General features: G+C 35.0%; 1 protein-coding gene across 3 annotated transcripts; it reads right to left on the bottom strand.

Annotated features, from left to right (window-relative positions):
• Positions 1-1,015: 1,015 nt before the first annotated feature.
• On the bottom strand, positions 1,016-20,793 carry Impa1 (inositol monophosphatase 1). 3 transcript variants are annotated; one of them, XM_047517082.1, is made up of 9 exons: positions 20,596-20,793; positions 16,138-16,213; positions 15,632-15,765; positions 13,446-13,550; positions 11,738-11,783; positions 9,438-9,546; positions 8,979-9,087; positions 2,210-2,361; positions 1,016-1,392 (listed from the first exon to the last, which is right to left on the bottom strand). In XM_047517082.1, exons 1-9 carry the CDS (start codon positions 20,625-20,627, stop codon positions 1,277-1,279), a joined length of 879 nt encoding a protein of 292 aa, XP_047373038.1. In that variant the 5' UTR covers positions 20,628-20,793; the 3' UTR covers positions 1,016-1,276. The 3 variants fall into 3 exon arrangements, with proteins under 3 accessions (XP_047373038.1, XP_047373056.1, XP_047373047.1); XM_047517100.1 differs by lacking the exon at positions 20,596-20,793 and adding an exon at positions 20,470-20,584; XM_047517091.1 differs by lacking the exon at positions 20,596-20,793 and adding an exon at positions 19,944-20,018.
• Positions 20,794-20,847: the final 54 nt, after the last annotated feature.

The following is a 20,847-nucleotide window of genomic DNA, read 5'->3' as shown; positions in this document are numbered from 1 at the left end:
AACAGTTACGTATTAACAACAAACTGTATATGTCAGCACAATCGAATAAGTGTAAACATCTTTATAAGAATATTGAATACAGTAAAATGTTATACTCTATCTACCTGTATCTTATACCTGATAAGTGCTTCCTCAAGTTTCTTCTCTCTTACACAGGGACTTTAAAGGGAATTCAAACATATGTTATAACATGTGCTTTGGATAATACACTGGTTGCAGAAATGTCCACAGTAAGAAATACTGTCTGACCATATAGCAAAATGAAATGATGTGGTAATATGAAATATAAAAAGGGATAATAATTTTCACTCCAAAGCTTGAAGCAAAAGTTAACCAATGAGCTCATTACTTATGTATCTATTATACAAGGAAATGTTGCTTGAAAACATCCATTCTTATTGGGCATGGTGGAGCACAACTATAAATTCCAGTGACTTAGGAGGTTAAGGCAAAATGATCACAAGTTTGAGGCCAGCCCTGGCATCTTAGCAAGACCCTCAGCAACTTAACGAGACCCCATCTTGACATAAAATATAGGAAAGGGAAAGTAGCTCAGAGGTAAAGCATCCCTGGATTCAATCCCCAGTACAAACCAAAAAAAAATTAAAAATTAAAAATAAATATATATCTTAAAAATTTTTTTGACATTCTAATAATTGATAGGTACTGTGCTAGGTACTACAGGTACAGTGATAAATAAAACAAATAAGATTTTCTGCCAAAAAGAAACAAAAACTAAATCTAAAACAAATCTAAGTAGTTGTTACATCCTTACATACAATATGGCTTCTGAAACAATTTTTTTTCCAAAAAGGTAACTTTTTAATTGAGTGTATAGGAATATAAATAGTAATTCAAACCAGACATGATAGCACACACCTGTAATTGCAGTGACTCAGGAAGGTGAGGCAGGAGGATTGCAAGTTTGAGGTCAGCCTGAGCAATTTAACAAGATTGTATCTCAAAATAAAAAAAAAGTAATAATTTCAGAGGATCATATAGTTAGAAACAACACTGCTAATTGACTATTTTAATGTAAGCTCATGAACTAAACATTCTGTTTATTTTTTCCCAAAGTATATTCTTACAGGCAAAAAATTTCAAAACAAATATTACACCTATTTTTGCATACTTATTTTATGGAAAAAGTTTCCATTTTAAAATCAGGACATCAAAGACAATTTAGTCAATCATATCATACATCTGAAACAGATATCCATCAGTGCATCAGCAAATCTGGGGAAAGCAATTGTGACTGAATACAAGGCTACTGTAATCAATCTTCATCATCTCTTTGTAAAGGTACAATCTGAATTTCTTTGGCTATCCTTTCTGCTAATGCTCTACTATTTGCAGCAATTATTCTTCGTGACATCAAATCAAATGGACCACCTAAAATCAGATTGAGAAAACTGTTATATACTATACAAAAATACCTCAGAAAAAACAAGTATAACAATATATACTATGAACAATCTAAACATTTTAATATGTTCAGTTTTGTTTTTTTTTTTAATCTACTGTCACATAACTACAATGTTTGAACTTAAAAGTATACAACTAAGTCTCCAGGTATCTTCTTTGAGTAAATACCAGGGTAAAGGTGGATCTCAACTTATATCAGTCTGAAAAATGTCTTCTCTTTTTCTCTTTGGTGTACTTTTATTACCTTTTTATTGTTTGAGAATCAATGGACAAGAAATCTGACTTCAGGGCATTTTCATACTATTGTCCTTTCTCATGTCCTATTTCTTTGCTGTTTTTCCCCCCAGGTCACTGGTGAATACCTTAAACCCAAATTCATTCCTTAAACATTTCACTGTCAGCTCAAATGAGGTATTACTTAATCTCTTTAGGCCCAAAGACAAAGTGGTAGTGGAGGAAGTCCACTGTCAACTATCACCATGGTCTCGGTTCAGAAAGCTCTTGGTAGAGCCTCAAAACCAATGACTGTCTAGACTTTCTCTACAGTCCTCAGGAGTTCCTGATACATTTCAAGGGGTGTAGACATTTTTTATTGTTAGTTCCACATTACCATTAGCTCTAATCCTTGCTTCTATCTACTGTTTTTTGGACTTTGCAGAACACAGTATAGCTTGTTTTTGCCTTAAAAGCTGAAAATATAACATGCATCAAACATTTTTAAAAAACCCTATAAAACAGGAAAGTCTAATAGAGAGTAAAATGCTTTACTGTCCCATAATTTTACCTGTTACATCCATCAGTACTCCACCAGCTTCACTAACAATGATGCCAGCTCCTGCCATATCCCAGCAGTGAATTCCCATTTCATAATATGCATCTGCTCCTCCAGTTGCCACAAGGCACATATTAATAGCTGCTGTTCCAACACTCCGGATTCTAACATTTGAAAATAAGATGGGAAAAATCATCCTTTCAAATAACGTATTCCTCCTTACTTTTGGTTTACTTTAAGTGTTGACAAATAACCTGAATCAATCTAGAGGATACAAGTAAAATAAGGTGGTTTCTAATTTTGAAATAAAATACATAAAATTTAATTATCTTGGTGTACTATATAAATAACAAAGTTAATCCTCACAAAACCATATTTAATAAGATAAATATAAAAACAATTTTTATATATATTAAATATAAAACAAATGATTTTTCAGAAAAAACACAAGAAAATACTGAAACTCTACTATGATAACATTTACATATATTCATATTTGTCTAAATACAGGCACTACAGTTTATTTTACACACACACACACACACACGACAGTGTAAATGGTCTTCAGGAGGTGTAAAACGTCATGCTATTGGTCGTCCCAACTGGTGTGCATCATACATGTACCTGAATGAAGGAATAACAGCCTGCTTGGGACCTGCAGAGACCTAAGCCTGTCTTAGAAGATTAATTTGGGTTTGTCTTCTCACAGAAACTCTTCCTTGGAAATATACCAAATTAAGATAAATACTGTTACTACTTAATAGCCACTATAGTAATAACTGAATCAGGAAAGAATCAATAAAAGTTAAAATTAATGCCAGGAGCAGTGGAGTGCACCTGTAATCCCAATGACTTAGGAGACTGAGGCAGGTGGATTATAAATTTGAGACCAGCCTGAGTAACTTAGTGAGGCCCTGTCTCAAAATAAAAAAATTAGGAGGGTTGGTGATATAGCTCAGTGTATAGTACCCCTGAGTTCAGCCCCCAGTACCAAAAAAAGTTTTTAAATTTAAACAAAAAAATATGCCAAAATTACCAGGCAAGTTTGATCTTTACACAGTATCTCCCCACAGGGCACATAATAATTACAATTGGAAAGATCATTTTTATGAAGTTCTACATTTCCCAAGCAATCAATGTTATCATCACTCATAATGGAAAAAATAGGACCATGTACCTCTTGATAAGATGCCGTGAGAAGGAAAGAACATTACTTCTGTGGCATTCTTGCCAAAAATGCAAAATCCAAACAAACAAGAGGAAGCCAAACAAACCCAAGCAAGAAGGCAAACCACAAAACAACTGGCCTATAATTTTTAAAAATTTCAAGATCATAAAAGACATAAAGACTTTGCAAATGTTCCACATTAAAGGAAACTGAATGATCCTGAATTGGGCCTTGGTTTAGAAATTGTTTCAAAATTTGAATATGATTTCTATATTAGGTTATATATGAAACTTAATTTTTTTTTTTTTTTTTTTTTGGTACTGGGGATGGAACCCAGGAGCACTTAAACACTGAGCCACATCCCCAGTCCATTTTGCTTTTTTCATTTTGCATCAGGGTCTTGCTAAGTTGCTGAGGCTAGTTTTGAACTCACAATCCTCCCGCCTCAGCCTCCTGAGCCTTACAGGTATGTGCCACCACACTCAGTCAAATTCTCTGATTTTTATAATCGTTCTACTGTTATGTTACAGAATGTTCATTTTATTAAAGAAATGAATATGTTAGTGTGTATTAAGGAAAAAGAGTCATCATGTTTGCAAGTTACTTTCAAATGGTTTTTACTCAAACTCTTTGTGTAATCATTTAAATATCTGGAAATAAGGCAGTGAGTTCTATTCATCAAGACCTTTCACAAGAATTTTTTTTTAATTCATAAAGGTGTGTCTTCCCCCTTCTCACATGGCATAGAATTCATAGTACAGGTGTTCATAGCTCATGCTCTAAAAAGAACATACCAAGCTCTTCTACAAATAATCCCTTGGTATTGTATTCAGGGACTGACCCTAAACTAGAAGAACAACTGTGATAGCCACTAGTAAATCTTGGGTCTGCTTCTAGTGAACAACTGGGCTCTCAAGCAAGGAGTGACAGTCAGGAAGAGCATATTCTTCTATGGACAAATACTTCCAAAGGATTGCCAAAAAGATTACATGATTACCAAGTAATAAGGCCATAGCCCTAATTCTGCATTATGTGTTCTGAATCTTTAGTCTGATCCTCCAGTAGAGGTATTATGGCAAAGAGTAAAAAGGACTACCTATGGTATCACAAAGATTTGAGTTTGCTCCCGTGCCCAGCTGCTTAAAAACTGTAATTTTGAAAAAAATCTGAGTTAACTTTCTTAATATCCAAACAGCAATACCAATTTGCCTTGGATGACTAAAATGATTACAAATAACCTATGTAAAGCACCTCAGGGTGCCTAGCACAGAAAAGGTCTAGTGAAAAATAGTTAAGTTTATGAAGAAACTTTCCCTAAACCATTGTCAAACACAATCTACAAGAGAGACAGTGCATTTCTTCTAAATGAATTCCTCAAAATTAAAAAAAGGCAATTGACCCACAGTCATTTACTTTGTTTCATAAACATTATTATGTTTAGCAACCTATTAGACTGTTCTTTTTTTTTTTAAAGACATCCAACCAGATTATGACTCTCTTGGTCTCATTTTGTTTTGTATAAGTAATTCTGAAGTCACATTCAAAAATTGAAGAATCAGTTGGATGCAACTGATCACTTAAAAATAAATCAATAAATCAGTACATATTCCTTTAAGATTTTCCTGGTTAAACTATTGAAAACACCCTAAAGTAAAAATTTTATTTTACTTAAGCCAATGGCAAAATAAAGGGTCAAAGTTGTAAACCACTTGTGGCTCTTTTATAGCCATTTTATTGCCCATGGTTAAAGTCCTTTCTTCAAAAGAGCGAACTGTGGCAATAGATTATTTTTAAATCATGGTGTTCTTTCCTCAAGGAAATCATTTGTGGGAAGCCATCCTTATCTAGCAGAATCAGATGGTTGGTTCCCTGTCTAGTTTCCCTGAGAAAATGACTCCACTAACTCTACCCTATCCTGTCCATCATAGAAGAAGCTCCTCCCGGTCTTGGCTCCCTTTTCCTATGTCAGCGCTGGTACGGTCAGACCCACCATGCCCACTCTCATTTAAAAAGAGTACTGATGACTCTTGTGTTTATTGATTAGACAAGTTTATAGGTAATCAACTGATTTACAGCCAACACCATCCTCTGGCAGTTAACCCTTTTCTCATTCACGCTGGACGTGGCTGAGAGACACCCACAATCGTTCTGAGAGGTTCTACAGCTACATGACAGTGATTCTTTTACTTTCATCATTACAATTATGGAACACAGATTTATAGCCCACAATCACAGTTTGTCAAACTATACTTTGAATGACTTGACTCCTAAAAGAGAAGTCGAATTGTGGAGAAAGGGAAAGGTTCTAGAGGTCAGGGTTGTAGTCTTATCTCCATCTAGCTGTGTGATCTCAGGTAACCACTTTCTCACTGTGCCTCAGTCAAATAGATCTACAAAAGAAGGATGGATTATTTAATGATCTTAGTGCCAAGAATATTATAAGTCTGTGATGATATTTTCAGGGGGGAAAAAAGGTCGAAAGGTAGAAACAGTTGGCAGTAAAAGAAAGTCATAAAAATCTACTGCTGTTCCATAGTTTTTTAAGCATGATTTTTCATTCAAACTAACTACAATAAATGTTAGAGAAATGCTACTTAATATAGTCATTACCTATAAGAAATTAAAGAACCTCAAACCTCTAGCTCTTCCCAAAATTTTAAGAAAAACGGTAAAGATAAATATTTCAGAAAACTAAAACATCAATTCAATATGAATGAAATATCCCATAAATATCCTCAAATACATATAAATATGATAGAAAATGCTAAATCATAAAAAAAGAAACTAAGAGCAGAAATGGACCCAAAGAAATAAAAAAAAAAATTTAAAAACTCAGATGATTAAGCTTAAAAAATAAGTGGGAGAAAACCCAAGGAACAAAGAATAAATTACAAGGTGCCCAAAGAAAAACTTAACAAATAAACTGAGTAAAATAAGAAAGTAAAAAAAGGACATAGAGAAAGTGGTGAAATGTAAGACACAAAGGATGTTGAACATTCCTGCTGGCATCTTTGAAGAAGAAAATGGAAACAGTACAAGTGAAATAGCATTTAAAATTGTAACTCAGGAAAACTTTCCAGAAACAGAGATATAAATCTACACACTGAAACAGAAAACTGACCCAGCATGAGCTATTCTAAGATAAACCTTGTAAAACTACTAGTCTTCAAGGATTTTTTTTTTGGGGGGGAGGGGTGTTTCTCAGAGCCTCCAGTGAAATGAAATAACTTAAAAGCCAAGAAAATTAGATTGACATCTTATTCAAAAATAACACAAAAAGCAAGGCAACAGTGTAACAGCATTGTCAAGAAATAATTTAGTTCATATTTTCATATCTAGCCAAGCTGCCTTTCCTGTTTCAAGGCCATATAAAAACAGTTTGGAAAATATCACACTTTAAGAAATACTTTGCACACATGCCCTCTCTGAGGAATCTACTACAGGATGTGCTTCATCCAATCAAAAGGTGACTGGAAAACTTTATAAAAGGACTATGGAGCATTTCATGGAACTGCAAATTGAAGAAGACAATTGATGTTTTGCCAAAGTAGAAAGAATTCCAACTTAAAAATAAGATGAAACAGAGAAAATGGGACAAGAAAGTAAATCTGTTACATGTGTAACAAATGGAAGTCAAAAATCCTGGAACCTTTACAGATAGCGAGTGAATAAGTAAAAAAAGAATATTAAAGGCACTATAAAAAGTTTTAATCCAAAAGAAATTCACTAGAATAAAAATTAATGGTAAACAAATATAAAGAGAGTGTTAAAAAAAAACCTGAGAGAAGTCACCAAATAAACTCAGTAATATAAATAATATACACAGTAATTACAATATTAGACAATACAGAAGAATTCAGGTCAAACAAAACAGTCCTGTCAACATACCAACCGAACTCACTTGTCTATTCAAAGGATTTTCAAATTGACTTATAAAGAAAAACTCCATTTTATGCTGTATATAAGAGATACATTTAAAATGCAGTTATTTAAAAGGGCTAAAAAGAAGTAGGGGGTATACAAAGATTTACAAGGCAAATAGCAAATGGGAACAGTAAAAAAGCAGGAATGGTAATTCTGATGTCAAAGTAGACTTAAAGCTCAAAAGCATAAAATAAGACAAAAAACACTTTATAATATTAAGGTTATAAAATGAAGGCATAACCATTACAAACAGGCATCAAATAACATAGCTTCCACCTATATAAAAGCCACAAGAGTCATGGGGAGAAATACAAACACAGTAACAGAAGGCTTTAACACATCACTCTCAATATAAGACAATAGAAAAAAATATCAATAATACAATTAAGATAGATCTTTTGGCTATGCATTAAATATCATATCCTGAAAGTACAGAATATACTCTTTTTTAGTACATGGAATCGTCACAAAAACTGATCACAGACTAATGCACAAAGAACTCTAGTGGGTCCATTAAAGAAGAATTATTATAGTTTAATAAAACTACAGACTAAGATGAAATTTTAAAAATGTTCTCCTTATGGAAATTTAACAGTACAACTCCATGCCAGGTGTGGTGGTGCACTCCTGTAAACCCTGCCTCCAGAGAAGGCAGGAGGATCACAAGTTCAAAAACAGCCTCAGTAACTTAGCGAGACCCTGTCTCAAAATGAAAGAAAGAAAAAGGCAGCGGTTAAGCAGACCTGGGTTCAACCCATAGTTTAAAAAAAAAAAAGGGGGCGGGGGGAGAAAATAATAAGGTAGAAAAGATAACACAGTAGACCACATTACTAAATCAAAATCTTGGTTCTCTGAACAGACAAATCGTTAGGTAATTTAATCAGGACTCCAAAAAAGAACAGAGGGAAAAAAAAGCACAAATATTCAAAATAAGAGATGACTAGGATGAAAGAACCACTGAGGCAAAAAACAAAACAAAACAAACAAACAAAAAAACCCTGAAGAGTCTATTTTGCATATCTAAAATTTTGTAGACTAACGAAGGCTGAAGAGACACAACAATAAACATAATCTGGGGCTGGGAGGGTAGCTCAGAGATAAGAGTACATGTTTAGTATATGTAATGTCCTGGGTTAATACCTACCACCAACCACCCCAGACACAAACCAAAATGCAATGCTGACCCTAGACTAAATCTTGCATCGGAAGAAAAAAAAAACTATAAATAACAGCATTAGATCAAATGACCAAATTAAATACAGATGGTAAGTTAGATAAAAATGTATTTATTAAGTCAGTAACTATACCTATTCCTAGGAAATAAAATGAAAAATTTAGGAATAAAAAGCCACAATGTACGTAATTTACTCTGAAATGATTCAAGGACACACACACACACACAATGATAAAATGTAAAGCAAGTACGATAAAATGTTAACAAGTGAATCTGGGTAAAAAGTAAACTATTTTTCTTTGTACCATTTTATTTCTACAATTTTTGTTAAGTTTGAAATTATTCAAAAAAATTTCAAAATTAATTACAAAAAGTTTTCAAAATTATGTAACAAAATTAGAATTTTGGTAGTGATTTCGTGTCTTTAATAAAAAATTCATTTCTAAAGAAAAACTCTTTATTTTAAAAAATACTACATTATCTGGAACTTTAGGTGGAAAATTCAAAGAACTCACCCGTGAATGGGAATAGAGAAAAGCTTTTCCATGTTAGAAAGAATAATTCGTACAGTCTCTGGTGTTCTGGAAGAGCCCAACTCGGTCACCAAGAGTGATTTGGTAATATCTGAAAAGGAAATGTTTCAGATAATCACTAGATTTTAATATCAGAATTCTAGCAAATATGTAACATTTGTAATTCAAACTATAACATTTTTATGCCTCTTCCTAGTTTTATCAAATTTCTTCCTAAGCCTTATATGTTAAAATACCGATATACTTTTCCTCAACTGATCATTTTAATAAGCAAAAAGAAAAAAAAAAAAAAAATAAGCAAAAAGAATCTAGTTTCTTAGACTATTACCTAAAAAGTATAGAATATAACCAGTTTATGTATGGATCTGAAATAAACATTTAAAAACTAAAAAATATAAGTAAACAAAATCAACTGCACCAAAAACTGGAGGACAAACCTACCTTCTTGTTTTGAAACCTGCAGTTTTTGGCCATTACAAAAGGCACCTTTTCCTTTTCTGCCAGTATACATCTTATCTTCCACACAACTATACACAACTCCAAATTCCATCTGCAGAGGAAAAACCAGTTTCCTTTACCAACCTGAGTATTTTTCTTTGTAAATCAATAATTTTTTTCTAACAAAGGAACAGTTTAACAATGTATTCAAATGACAAAACTGTGAGATACTTAAAATGCTCATTTCGAGTCTAAATAGAAAAAGAGGTTATCAGGCCTGAAATCCTCAACTCTCCTCCCACCCAAGTGTAGACAGAGCACCCACTTTCCCTCTCTCCCTTAGTTTTAGATGCAGACAACTCTTTCCTGTTTTCTAAGGTAAAAATGCTCTCCTGTGTTGATTCCTCTTTCTCGTTCATTCTCTGAGAAACTGCTCAATCAACAGATCCCTGTTCTTTTAGAATTCTCTTCTGGTGCTTTCTCACCAAGCTTCTTCTTCCCTTACTGCTATGCTCTGAATGTCTGTCCCCTCCAAAACTAATGTAGAAATTAATGCCTATGTTATGGCATTGGGAAAACAGCTATTAAGAGGTTATTGGGCCATAAAGACTCCACTGTCATGGGTATGTTCATTGCCTTAAATCTGGGATTTTGCTTGCTCTCAGGACTTATGCCTCCTGCCAAGTGAGGATTCAGCTTTCTTTCTCTCCAAAAGGCAAAGCATGCAAGGAGCCATTTTGGAAGAATAGATCCTACTGGTGCTTTGACTGTAAACTTCTTCCCAGTCTCCAGAATTGGAAGTCAATACGCCTCTGTGAATTTTAAATCACCAAGTCTCAGGTATTCTGTTATAGTATATCTGAGACAAAGACAGTATACAAAACCTTCTTTTCCCTTCATTGTCAAAGAGTAGTCTACACTTTGCATCTCCTTATCTCCTGCTAATATGTCATGGTTTGGCTTCTGTCTTGAACACTCATTCTTCCGAAACTCCTGGACAATCAATGAACTCTTATTGATCAAATGCCTTGTCTGAAGAATTGGAGGCTGCCGGCAATGATCAGTACTTCAATACTTAATCCGACACCTGTGTGTTTCTGGCTCTTTGGGTTGTACCTCACTCACAAATCCATCCCAGTGTCATTATCCTTTAACCTTCTCCCTAGTCCTTAAAAGCTGTATACCTGAGTCGTTTCTCCATTCTTCCATTGCTTCCTTTGCCCTTTTAGCTCTCCATATTCTTACAGGCTGGTCTATTTCAATCCACAAATTCAATTACCATTAAAAACTTTGGCTCCCATCAATCCATCACTACAGGTCGAGAGCACATGCTACAGAACCTTGTCTTACAAAAATCTCAAAGAGGTCAAAATCATTTAAAATCATTTCTTCAATCTCTCTCCAAACTGTTCTGATTAAAAAGCTTTCCTTCCCTTTTTTATCTGGCAAATTTCTAATTTTCTAAGTAACAACTCACATAACTAACTTCTAAGACCCTTCCTGGTAGAAAGAGTTCCCCAACCCACAATATGCAGAATTGCTTATACCTTCTGTGTTCTACTGCCTTGAAATATGAGTTCAATGGTAGGGTCAGCATATAGCCCCAAGGCTGGTTATATGCTAAATGTCACAGAGTTCCTTTGGGATATTCCCAGTGTTTAATACAATCCTATAGATAAGATTTCATTTCAACTAATTTGTGTTTTTGTTTTCAGAAATGTCTTAACTATTTAATACATGCTGATCTAATACACAAGCTCCTTGAAGACAGATGTTAGTACACATCCTTCACTGTTCGGCTAGCCAAGGAGTCAATCAGCAAAAAAATGCAATAGCTATGTATTTTACTCAATTGAATTCTGGATGTAGGAATTCAATTATGTGTAGGTCCACATTTTCCAGTCATGCTTTGGTTCTTGCTCCTTCCTAGACTTCGAATATTTCTATTCACTAATACCTACCAATATATTCCTAGCTCCCAACCCCAACCTCTTCCATGCAGCATTTTAGATCACATCAACTTCTATCATTATCTGATTCTATCACATGCATAATGGTGATTAGATACTAAACTGAATTTCATTTACTTATGTGCATTTACAACTCCTGCTTCTCAGAAAACATTAAATTTTCTTCACTGGAAATGCATTATGAAAATTTTAATAGTCCTATAACATTCAAGATTAAACAATTATATAAACTGAATATAGAGACAAATCTGAAATTATTACAGAGACACATTTACTCTTTCTCAGAATATGATAGCAAGGCATTTTATGAATGGTACATTTAAAACAACATACCTTTTTATTTACAACAAAGCCAATCGAAACAGCTACAAAAGGAAATCTTAAAAAAAGAGACAAAACCCACAAATTTACCAAGACAGAACTTAATTTTAATAAAATCTTTTTCAACTTTCATAAGTGCTTACAAAGTTTTTCATACAAAGGGTTCATCCCTCTTTCCCCAATTAAATGTACAGAGTATGTAAATAGGAGGAAAGGAAGAAGTAGTATGTATACATATACGTATATTCATACATACAGGATGCCTCTACAGGCACGAAACATATCTGAAAGGATTCTCAAGAAACTGGCGACAATTGCCACTTCCAGAAATTGATCCTGAGAAACCAGGGAATAAAATACAAAGTACACTTTGTAATACATGCCATTTTTCATTTGTTGAAGGTCAAATGCCATGAATACAGTAACTATGTAAAATATTCTTTTCATAAAATAAAAATAAAATGAAAAAAGTTTAAATTGATCTCGGTTAAAAAGAAGGGATTGTATGCTCACCCTATTTGGTTCATTTTCCTCACAGTCTGAACCTATGATAAAACCAACTTCATAGAATAAATAGTTATTGCTTATCCCCAGTTCAATGCCAAGCTCGGAGGTTCACATTTAAAAAATAAACCATTGGCCACAGTGATTACCTATGGCTGCATGACAGTGTGAACACAGGGGTTCTAATTTGACTCACAAGAGAATAGAAATTAAGAAAATAACAAAATAGGTTCAATGTAATTATTCAAAATAAAAACTCTCAAGTATTAAATACTGAGTTTTATTTAAACAAAAACTGAATCCCACTGTATGCAGTGTATTACCTTCATATATATATTTGTTGTTGTTGTAGTTGGACATAACACCTTTATTTATTTTTACGTGGTGCTGAGGATCAAACCCCAGGGCCTTATGTGTGCTTGGCAAGCAAGCTACCACTGAGTCACAACAGAGCCCTGTATTACCTTCTTATGTTACAATATATCATGTGCTGCTTTCCACATTTACAAGGCACAACATTCTATCTCATTTAGATTCTAGACCTTAACTTTACAGACTTTAATGATTCTTATGTGGTATAGACACATACAGTTATACAACAAGTTCAAATAAAACATCTATGTGCAATCCCATCAAACTAGGTACTAACTTTAACTGTCCAATTCCATCAGGTTTTCTTCTAGTGATAATACACTAAGCTCCAACATATTTACCCTGTGCCAGTCAATATACTAAATTCTTATATAAATGAACTACTGAGTCCCAACAACAAAAAGGTGCCATTAATATGGAAAAGGAAATCTTAAAAAACTGAGGCTTACAAAGATTAACTGACTTGCCTAAGATCACAAAAACGAATTTGAGAAGCACCAGAATTCAAGTCCAAGTCTGTTGATTCTAAAATTTGTACACTTTTAACAGTTTTCCCTCCTGGACTAAATTTATTCTATATAGACAATACTCCAAAAGTGACCTTTTGTTAGTTTTCTACATTGCACTTCACAGTACAAGTTCACAACATCACTATTTTTCACCCCCTTCATATATGATAAAAGGTCCACATAATACATTTTGCTCTAGTAACATACATATTTTAGTATAAAGAGGCATAAGCAAATTATACAACTCCCTAAAGTATATGTTTCTGAACAGAGTACTCTGAAGTTCTACCCAGTTAATATATAAACATAATTATATTAAAAAATTAAAAACATACCTATGTACAAAGTTAGTTGTTCCATCAATAGGGTCAATGATCCATGTGGGGTTATCGGTCAAGATACTTTTTTCCCCAGCTGCCACAGATTCCTCACCAATGAAACTAAAAACAAGAACAACAAAATCCTAATCTCTACATTTTTTCCAACAATTTTCAAACAAGAATATTTCTTTAGTAGGAAAATGGACTATAAAACATAACCAACTCTGTACATTATTTTTCCACTGTTGCTTCTTTGTTCTTTCTGTAAAACCTGATAAAAGTGAAAAAGCTTTATTTTATTACTCCCAGAGCCTTTGCTCCTATGAAAAGTTACAGATTCAACAGAAGTTCACTGGATTAGACAAAAGGGGAATGAAGGGAAGAAGGAGGATAGGAATAAGAAAGACAGTAGAATTGAATCAGATATAACTTTCCTATGTTCATATATGAATATATGACCAGTGTAACTCCACATCATTTACAACCACAAGAATGGGAAGTTATATTCCATGTATGTATAATATGTCAAAATACATTCTACTGTCATGTATATCTAGAAAGAATAAATTTTAAAAAAAGAAAAAAAGTTGCTGATTCAAAATTCTGAAATACAACATCAGGGTATGTAATGGCACATACCTGTATACACACAAGCACCTAAAAAGGCATTTATTGCAAATGAGAAATCATTAAGGACATATAATTTTAAATTAAGTCCATAAATTCTGTATTCCTCCTCTCTGTTTTCGAGAGTTGGACACAGTGACTTGTTTCTAACCAATAGAATAAAATGAAAATGATAGTGAACAACTTTGAAGACTCACTCACAAATGGCCCTGTTTTTCAACTGGAAGACAAACCTGGTGCTGTGTTGTGAGCTGCTTAGAGAAGAGGCCCACACAGTGAAGAACTGAGGGATGCTGCTGGAAGAAAACCCACAAGGAGCTGAAGTCTGCCAACAGTCACAGAAGTGAATGGATCCTTCAGCCCTAGTCCAGACTTGTGATGACCGCAGCCTTGACTGACACTTTTGACTATAGCTTTAAGAAAGACCTTGGCCAGAACCATGCAGCTAACCTACTCTCATATTCCCAACTCCAATACAACAGTGGGATAAAAACATCTAGAGTTTTAAGTTTTCAGAGTAAGTTGCTCTGTAGCAATATATAATTTGTACAAAGAATATTAAGTAAGTTAATGAGAAAGTAAATCACCCATAAAAATTACTATGTGTATATGCCTTCTTAAAACATGCTATACAATAATCTTAGGTAAATTTCATAAATGATATCTGAGTTTACTGGGTCCTACATTCCTATTTTCTTTTCCCTTTTTTCAATACTGAATTATCCTAATAACATTTGTCATGCTCTTTTTAAAAAAAAAAAATCTTTTTATCTTAACTGTAAATCTTTTTACTGAAGACATTATTTTTAGCCAAGCTTTAAAGTTGAAGAGACCAGGAAAGGCCAATGGCATGACTAGGAAGAAGTACAGAAGTACAGTGGACTTTAAAGTACATACAGTGCTAAAACTTAAAAATGAAAACGTATCTGCTGTATTTCAGCACCTGAAAGCCCTGATTTTAGGATCTTCCCTTAAACTCTCTCAAGTGGTAGAGAGAGTTTGAATTTGATTTTAATTCAATTCTGATTTTTTCCTCTTTTACAATATATTTATAATATAAATATATTATATATTCTTAAATATATACCGTATATATTTAAGAATATATTGTAATATTACAATATAGAGAATATAACTGAGCTTTAAAATCATGCCCTTTGCCTCCTAACATTCGAATGTTCTTATGAAAGAATCAAAATATTCCCTTTTCCTCGATCCCTGGCACTTTGAGCATAGATAAACAACCTAAGCTCAGCACTCACAAGCTGCTGCCCAGGATTTTTAATCTTAAGCCAATGAGTTAAAAATAAAAGATTGAGTAGAAATTATTCAAAACCATCAGTCAAGGGTGAGGCCACCAGTGATATCCTAAACATTGGTTGCTGGATTATCTGTAAGTATGCCTTCCCTGCTCCCATAGTCCTGGCCTGAGCTACCCCAAACCCTCAAAATAAATTCCTTTCTAGTTTAAGTTAACTAAAGTCAGGTTCTCTGTCTAAAATTAAGTATTTTGCCTAATATATTGATTCCAACCTAGGCTTCATTTTATCATTTGAAATTGATATAAAAAATACCTGTGAGATGGGTATTTTTCCTTTATGGAAGAGATAAGCATTTTTTCAACTTTTTGGTCAGTAGCAGTTACCAAATCAGCCGGAGAACTTTTAATCATAACATTCATTTCATGTTTTAGAGCTTCACAAATCACCTAAAAAGATTTTTTGGTAAGCAAATAGAAAAGACATAAGTAATTTTAAATCAAACAAAAAAGATAACAGGATTTAAAACATTCACTTTGTCTTCAACGATATTCTTAAAAATTTGTTACAAAAATGTTATAAAATAACCCTTTAATGGCTGTGACCTTCTAAGCACAAAATTATATAATCTTATCTCCTATTTTAGATTCAAACTGTCATCACAAAAAGCTTAATGATATAAACCTGAATAGTCACTCTATTTAAAGAGGTCAGTAAAATTAAAACAAATGTAGAATAATCAAAATACATGTTTTATCTAACAAGGTAACCATGCTCTACTATGCCTATCATGCTATAGTGAACAAAATTTTAGTTTGTACCTCTCCGGCTTGTCTTGCTAGGGTTACTGCATAATCCATGCATTCCTGCCACGGATCAGCCATCTTCTGATTATATCTAACACATACAAGTACAAAGGAGTTACTAATCTCTGATAGTCTTAGTCACAGAACAGTTAATGCACAAAAGCAACTCAATTAGCAGCAAAATTTTATTTCAAGATTCACCCCCTCCCCTATTTTAAAGTTCACTTTTTTCCTAGGATTTACTTATAGTCCCAGTAAATATAATTTTTTATCGAATACTTCACATCTATTATAGAAACATTTTTATCACACAAAACAGGCTATGAAATCATCTCACAAAGTGTCCTTATCATATTAGATTAAAAAACAAAAAAACAAAACAAAAACTTTAAAACACCTACTGGTTTGGAGAATGGAGAAAGATGGACAAGAAATAGTTTGAAAGAGAGATATATGACTGGGTGGAGAACGAAAATAAGGAAAAAAACACTGAAAATACTTAAATCAGCAAAGTTTTGAAAATAAGGAAAGGCACATGTTCTAATAAAAGGCACATGTTCTAATAAAAGCCAGACAGGTACTTAAAACATAAGTAAATTTTAAAATTAAGGTTTTTTTAAGGATGAAGAATTTAAGCCTCAGAGGTGAGGTAAGAAATAATGCTAACACTATATAGAAAAATGATAAATCAGAATTTGATTTTAATTCAATTCTGATTTTTAAGTCCACTGCTCTTTCTATTAGGACATTCTGAAGGAAGAAAATTCCAGGACTAAAAATATAATTATAAAAACAAAAATTAAATTTACTGCCCTGCGTTTCAAAGACAGAGGGAAACAAATATCACATAGTTTTGGGTTCTAACCTGTCCAACTTTCCACTGACTTCTGAAAACTCATTACTGGCTTGACCACATTGTAAAATCTACCTAACACAGAGAAGCATTTTAAGCTGTCATACTCAGAAAATGTGGCGCTCTTTATAAGCAACCCTAATTTTTCCTCTTTTACAATTAATAACAACAGACATAGAATTTCATCTTAAAGACTACTCAGAAAATTATATTTTATTATTTACATTACAGGAGAGGTGAGAGGAAAACAGAGGAGGGCAAGGAACAGATAGAGCTTCTGCTGGTTGCTTTTTCTTCCTGAGATAAACATTCAAAGAATTTTTAAAAGGAGGCCACATTCTGACTTACATAAGTAACTGCTTAGAGCTTTTCAAGAATGGTTTACAACCTTTATTCCATTTCCTCTCCCATTCTCTTCTCTCATCAGAAATAGAGTTCTTGGGCTGTGTTTGCTTCCTCCCACTAATTTGCTAAAGTCTCCTACTCCACCTTCTGAATGCACTAATATTGTATGAGCTTAGACTCTTCACTTTTGTTTGAAAATGTCTGATAGATCACTAAAACCAGGATTAAAGACTTGGTACCTCTGCCTTCATTTTGTATCCATCTTTTAGGATGAGTGACCTTGGATTCCAGGAAGAAGTTCATATCAATAAATATCTTGTGATGAGATGAAACCACTCCCCAGGTCATAGCAACTTTCTTATCATGGAGAAAGTCCTACGTGATCAATCCTGAGGTGGTGGTGGACTAGACCACATTCCCTCTGGCACTGAAAAGCTCCAGCTATGCAAACCCCCAGCCCCTACCCTCATTCCCTGTTCTATAAAACCTCAAAAGCTCCTAGAAGACAGGGCTAAGTACATGGGTCCCCTTCTCGTCTTCAGAGTGTAGCTACACTGATAAAAGTTCCTTTCATGCTTTTCACTGTTTTCTTTCCCATTTGGTTTTTAGGATGAGTGGTTGGATCTGAGTTGTTGAATCCCCAGAGACAAGCCTCTGGCCTAGGACTAATAACAATGTAACTCCTATCTATAACTCCTAACAATTACTCATGGTTCAATTCATAAGCTACCTTTTCTTTCAGGAATTCTCTACCCAGTTGTTTAATCATTCCGTAAATATGTACCTATTATATGCTGTATACACACTATGGTGAGTAAAACCAGGTCCCATTCATTTACTTTCTAATGGGGAGTCAATGTTAATCAGAAAATCACAGACTACATGAAAACTCATAAATGTAATAAAGGCTAAGCAGAAGAAATGCAATGAGAAACATGTAACAGGGGCGCTCTGACTGAACTTACAAAATAAGGCTTCTCCAAGGATATGATTAAGCAAAAATAAGAAGGACAAGTGAATAGGCAACATCTAACTCAACTGAAAGTCTCTTGGTGCATGAAGCGTAACTGAAAGACCAAACATGACTGCTCAGAGATCAAAGGAAATAGGAAGGGATAAGGCTGAGGAGGCAGTAGGGATCATTCCTTATTTAATATGACAGCCATGAGGAATCATTTCATTGTGGCTACTAAACAGAATGGATTGGATGGTAAAGGGAAAAGCAAAGAATGGATGTGTGTAAACAGGTTAGGACTTTTAGATTCAGGCTGCAAGAGTCCAGAGGAGACCCAATGTTTGGTTCAAACCTGGGATGGGAAGTTTTACAGGCAGAAAAACTGGAGAGTCAAGAGATACTTGCTTTGTGGAATAAAATTTTGGAGACTTGGTAACAGCTCAGACATGGATGTATGAGGAGAGAAGAGCTGAAGAATGTCCACATTTTACTTTGGCAACTGAATGGATAATGATGACAACTACTGAAAAAAGGATGCAACAGACAGAAGAGTCAAGTTTAGGAGTTAGGAGACAGGAAGATCAAGAGTTTAATTGTGGCAGAAGCACTTTGTAAAATCAAGTGGCAATGTCAATTAGCTGGTTAAATATATATGAACCCTAAGGTCAGAGAAGTATGCCCTGAAGATGTAAATATGTAAGTCATTTGAGTAGACAGCAACTGAGGTTCTGTGTCTGAATGACAATCCTGAAGCCTTGGCCTGGAAGAACCCACAAAACGTATATCACTTTTAGGACACTCAACAATGTCTTCCTTACATCTGTATGCCTGCTGTATCTTCTCAACTAGTTTGAGTACATTTCTTGATGAAAGGGGGCTAAGGGAAATTCTGAGATGACCATAATTTATTACACAGGACAGAAAGGAGAAGAGATAAAGGGAGTTAATTAGTAAACGGTTTGGGAATGTGTGTGAAAACAATAAAAAGACTATTTTTTTTAAAATTCTCTGTGCTGTTGGTCCCAGGGACGTTTTTCCAACCTAGCCTTGTTGCTGGTAGTTTCGGGTAACTTTTCCCAGGTCCTGGTTCTTTTTCCGTTTAGCAACTATAAATGGCTCAATAAATCCTTTTGTTTCAGATCTCTCTCGGTCTCAAAAATCCTGGTTTCACAAGGGCTGGATTTTATCATTCTTTACTTTCCCAAAGTCATATAAACCTGAAACGTTTCCAACTGTCTCTGTTCCTAATCAGCCTTGCGGGGTGGGAGTCACACCACTTTACTGCCACCTGTCCCCAGCCAGGCGACCCTGGACAGCATCCGGGCTGGGGCCAAGACCCCATCGCTTACACTCAGACTATGTAACCCTGAGAATGTGACAGGTCTGGCAGCTCCTTGAAAGTAAATGAAAATGCGAACTGGGCAATTATCCTACACAAAGTGCCTCGAGGATTAAGTAAGATTGCGTAGGCGAAGCTACTTCACTAACGGTGAGGCTGTTTCTGATTTCACTCGGCGGCGGCCCGGGATAACGGTGCAGCAAAGAGGACGCTTCAACTACGGCCTTCGCCCCGGGCGCTGACCCAGCGCCAGCGGCCGGTGGAGAGAGGTCGCTCCACGTCGCCTCGGCCCTCTGCGCCCACCCAACCCGGAACAAAAGTGATCTCACCTCGGGATGGAGGTTGTTCTACTCGCTCAGCAGCCGGCTACCTGAGACGCGACTCCAGTCTTCCGGATGTGGAGGGAAGCCCAGGACAGGAAGTCCCGCCTTCATAAGACCCGCCTTTGGGGCGTGGTCTCCTCGAGGCCCCGCCCCGCCCCTACAGCTCCACCCTGAGCTGCGCCCCCGGGAGGTCAGACCCCGCGCGACACATCTGGCCTCTTCTAACTCGTTTTATCCCGCTTACCCTTTATTTTCCAAAAATGCTTTTCCTGTTTCCCACTCCTCCTTTTCATCTTCTATTCGTTCAAACTTTCACAATTCCCGTTATTTCTTCCTTTCTCTCATTTATTTCGTACTACTTTAACCAAACATAAATAGGAACTGTGACTTGATTGTACAACTCTTATTTGCTAAACCTATGCTTGGTAAACCCATAGTAGATTTTTTTGGTTTGTTTTAAATGACTGATTGCCACAACCAACTCTGCTCTTTTCTCAGTCATTCATTTAGATACCATTTATTGAGTACTTACCATGCTTCGGGCGGTTGTGGATTTATATGCATTATTTAATAAATGTTGAAACAGTTTCATGAGCAGTTTCATAATTTGCTTCATCATACAAATGAGGAAACTGAGAGTTAAAGTTAAGTGACTTGCCTTCTTGTCACACGGCAGAGACAGGAACACATTGACTCCAAAGTCCACGTGAAAGAATATATCCAGCACAATGAGGTCAAGGGCTATAGTCTATGGACTTTAAAATGCTTCCTCTTCTTGAAATAACAAATTTGGCATCATGATGTACATATCACTATAATGCAAAAAGTGTTGCAAAGATAGAAAGAGTCCTAACCACAACAGAACCAGAAAAGTTAGTCATCTGACTCCTTGCTTGTGAAGTGATTGTTT

Source organism: Sciurus carolinensis, chromosome 1 (genome assembly GCF_902686445.1).
Source record: "Sciurus carolinensis chromosome 1, mSciCar1.2, whole genome shotgun sequence".
NCBI classification, from domain to species: Eukaryota; Metazoa; Chordata; class Mammalia; order Rodentia; family Sciuridae; genus Sciurus; species Sciurus carolinensis.
Note: the sequence above shows the minus strand (reverse complement) of the source record. Positions and strands in the feature narration are given on the sequence as shown.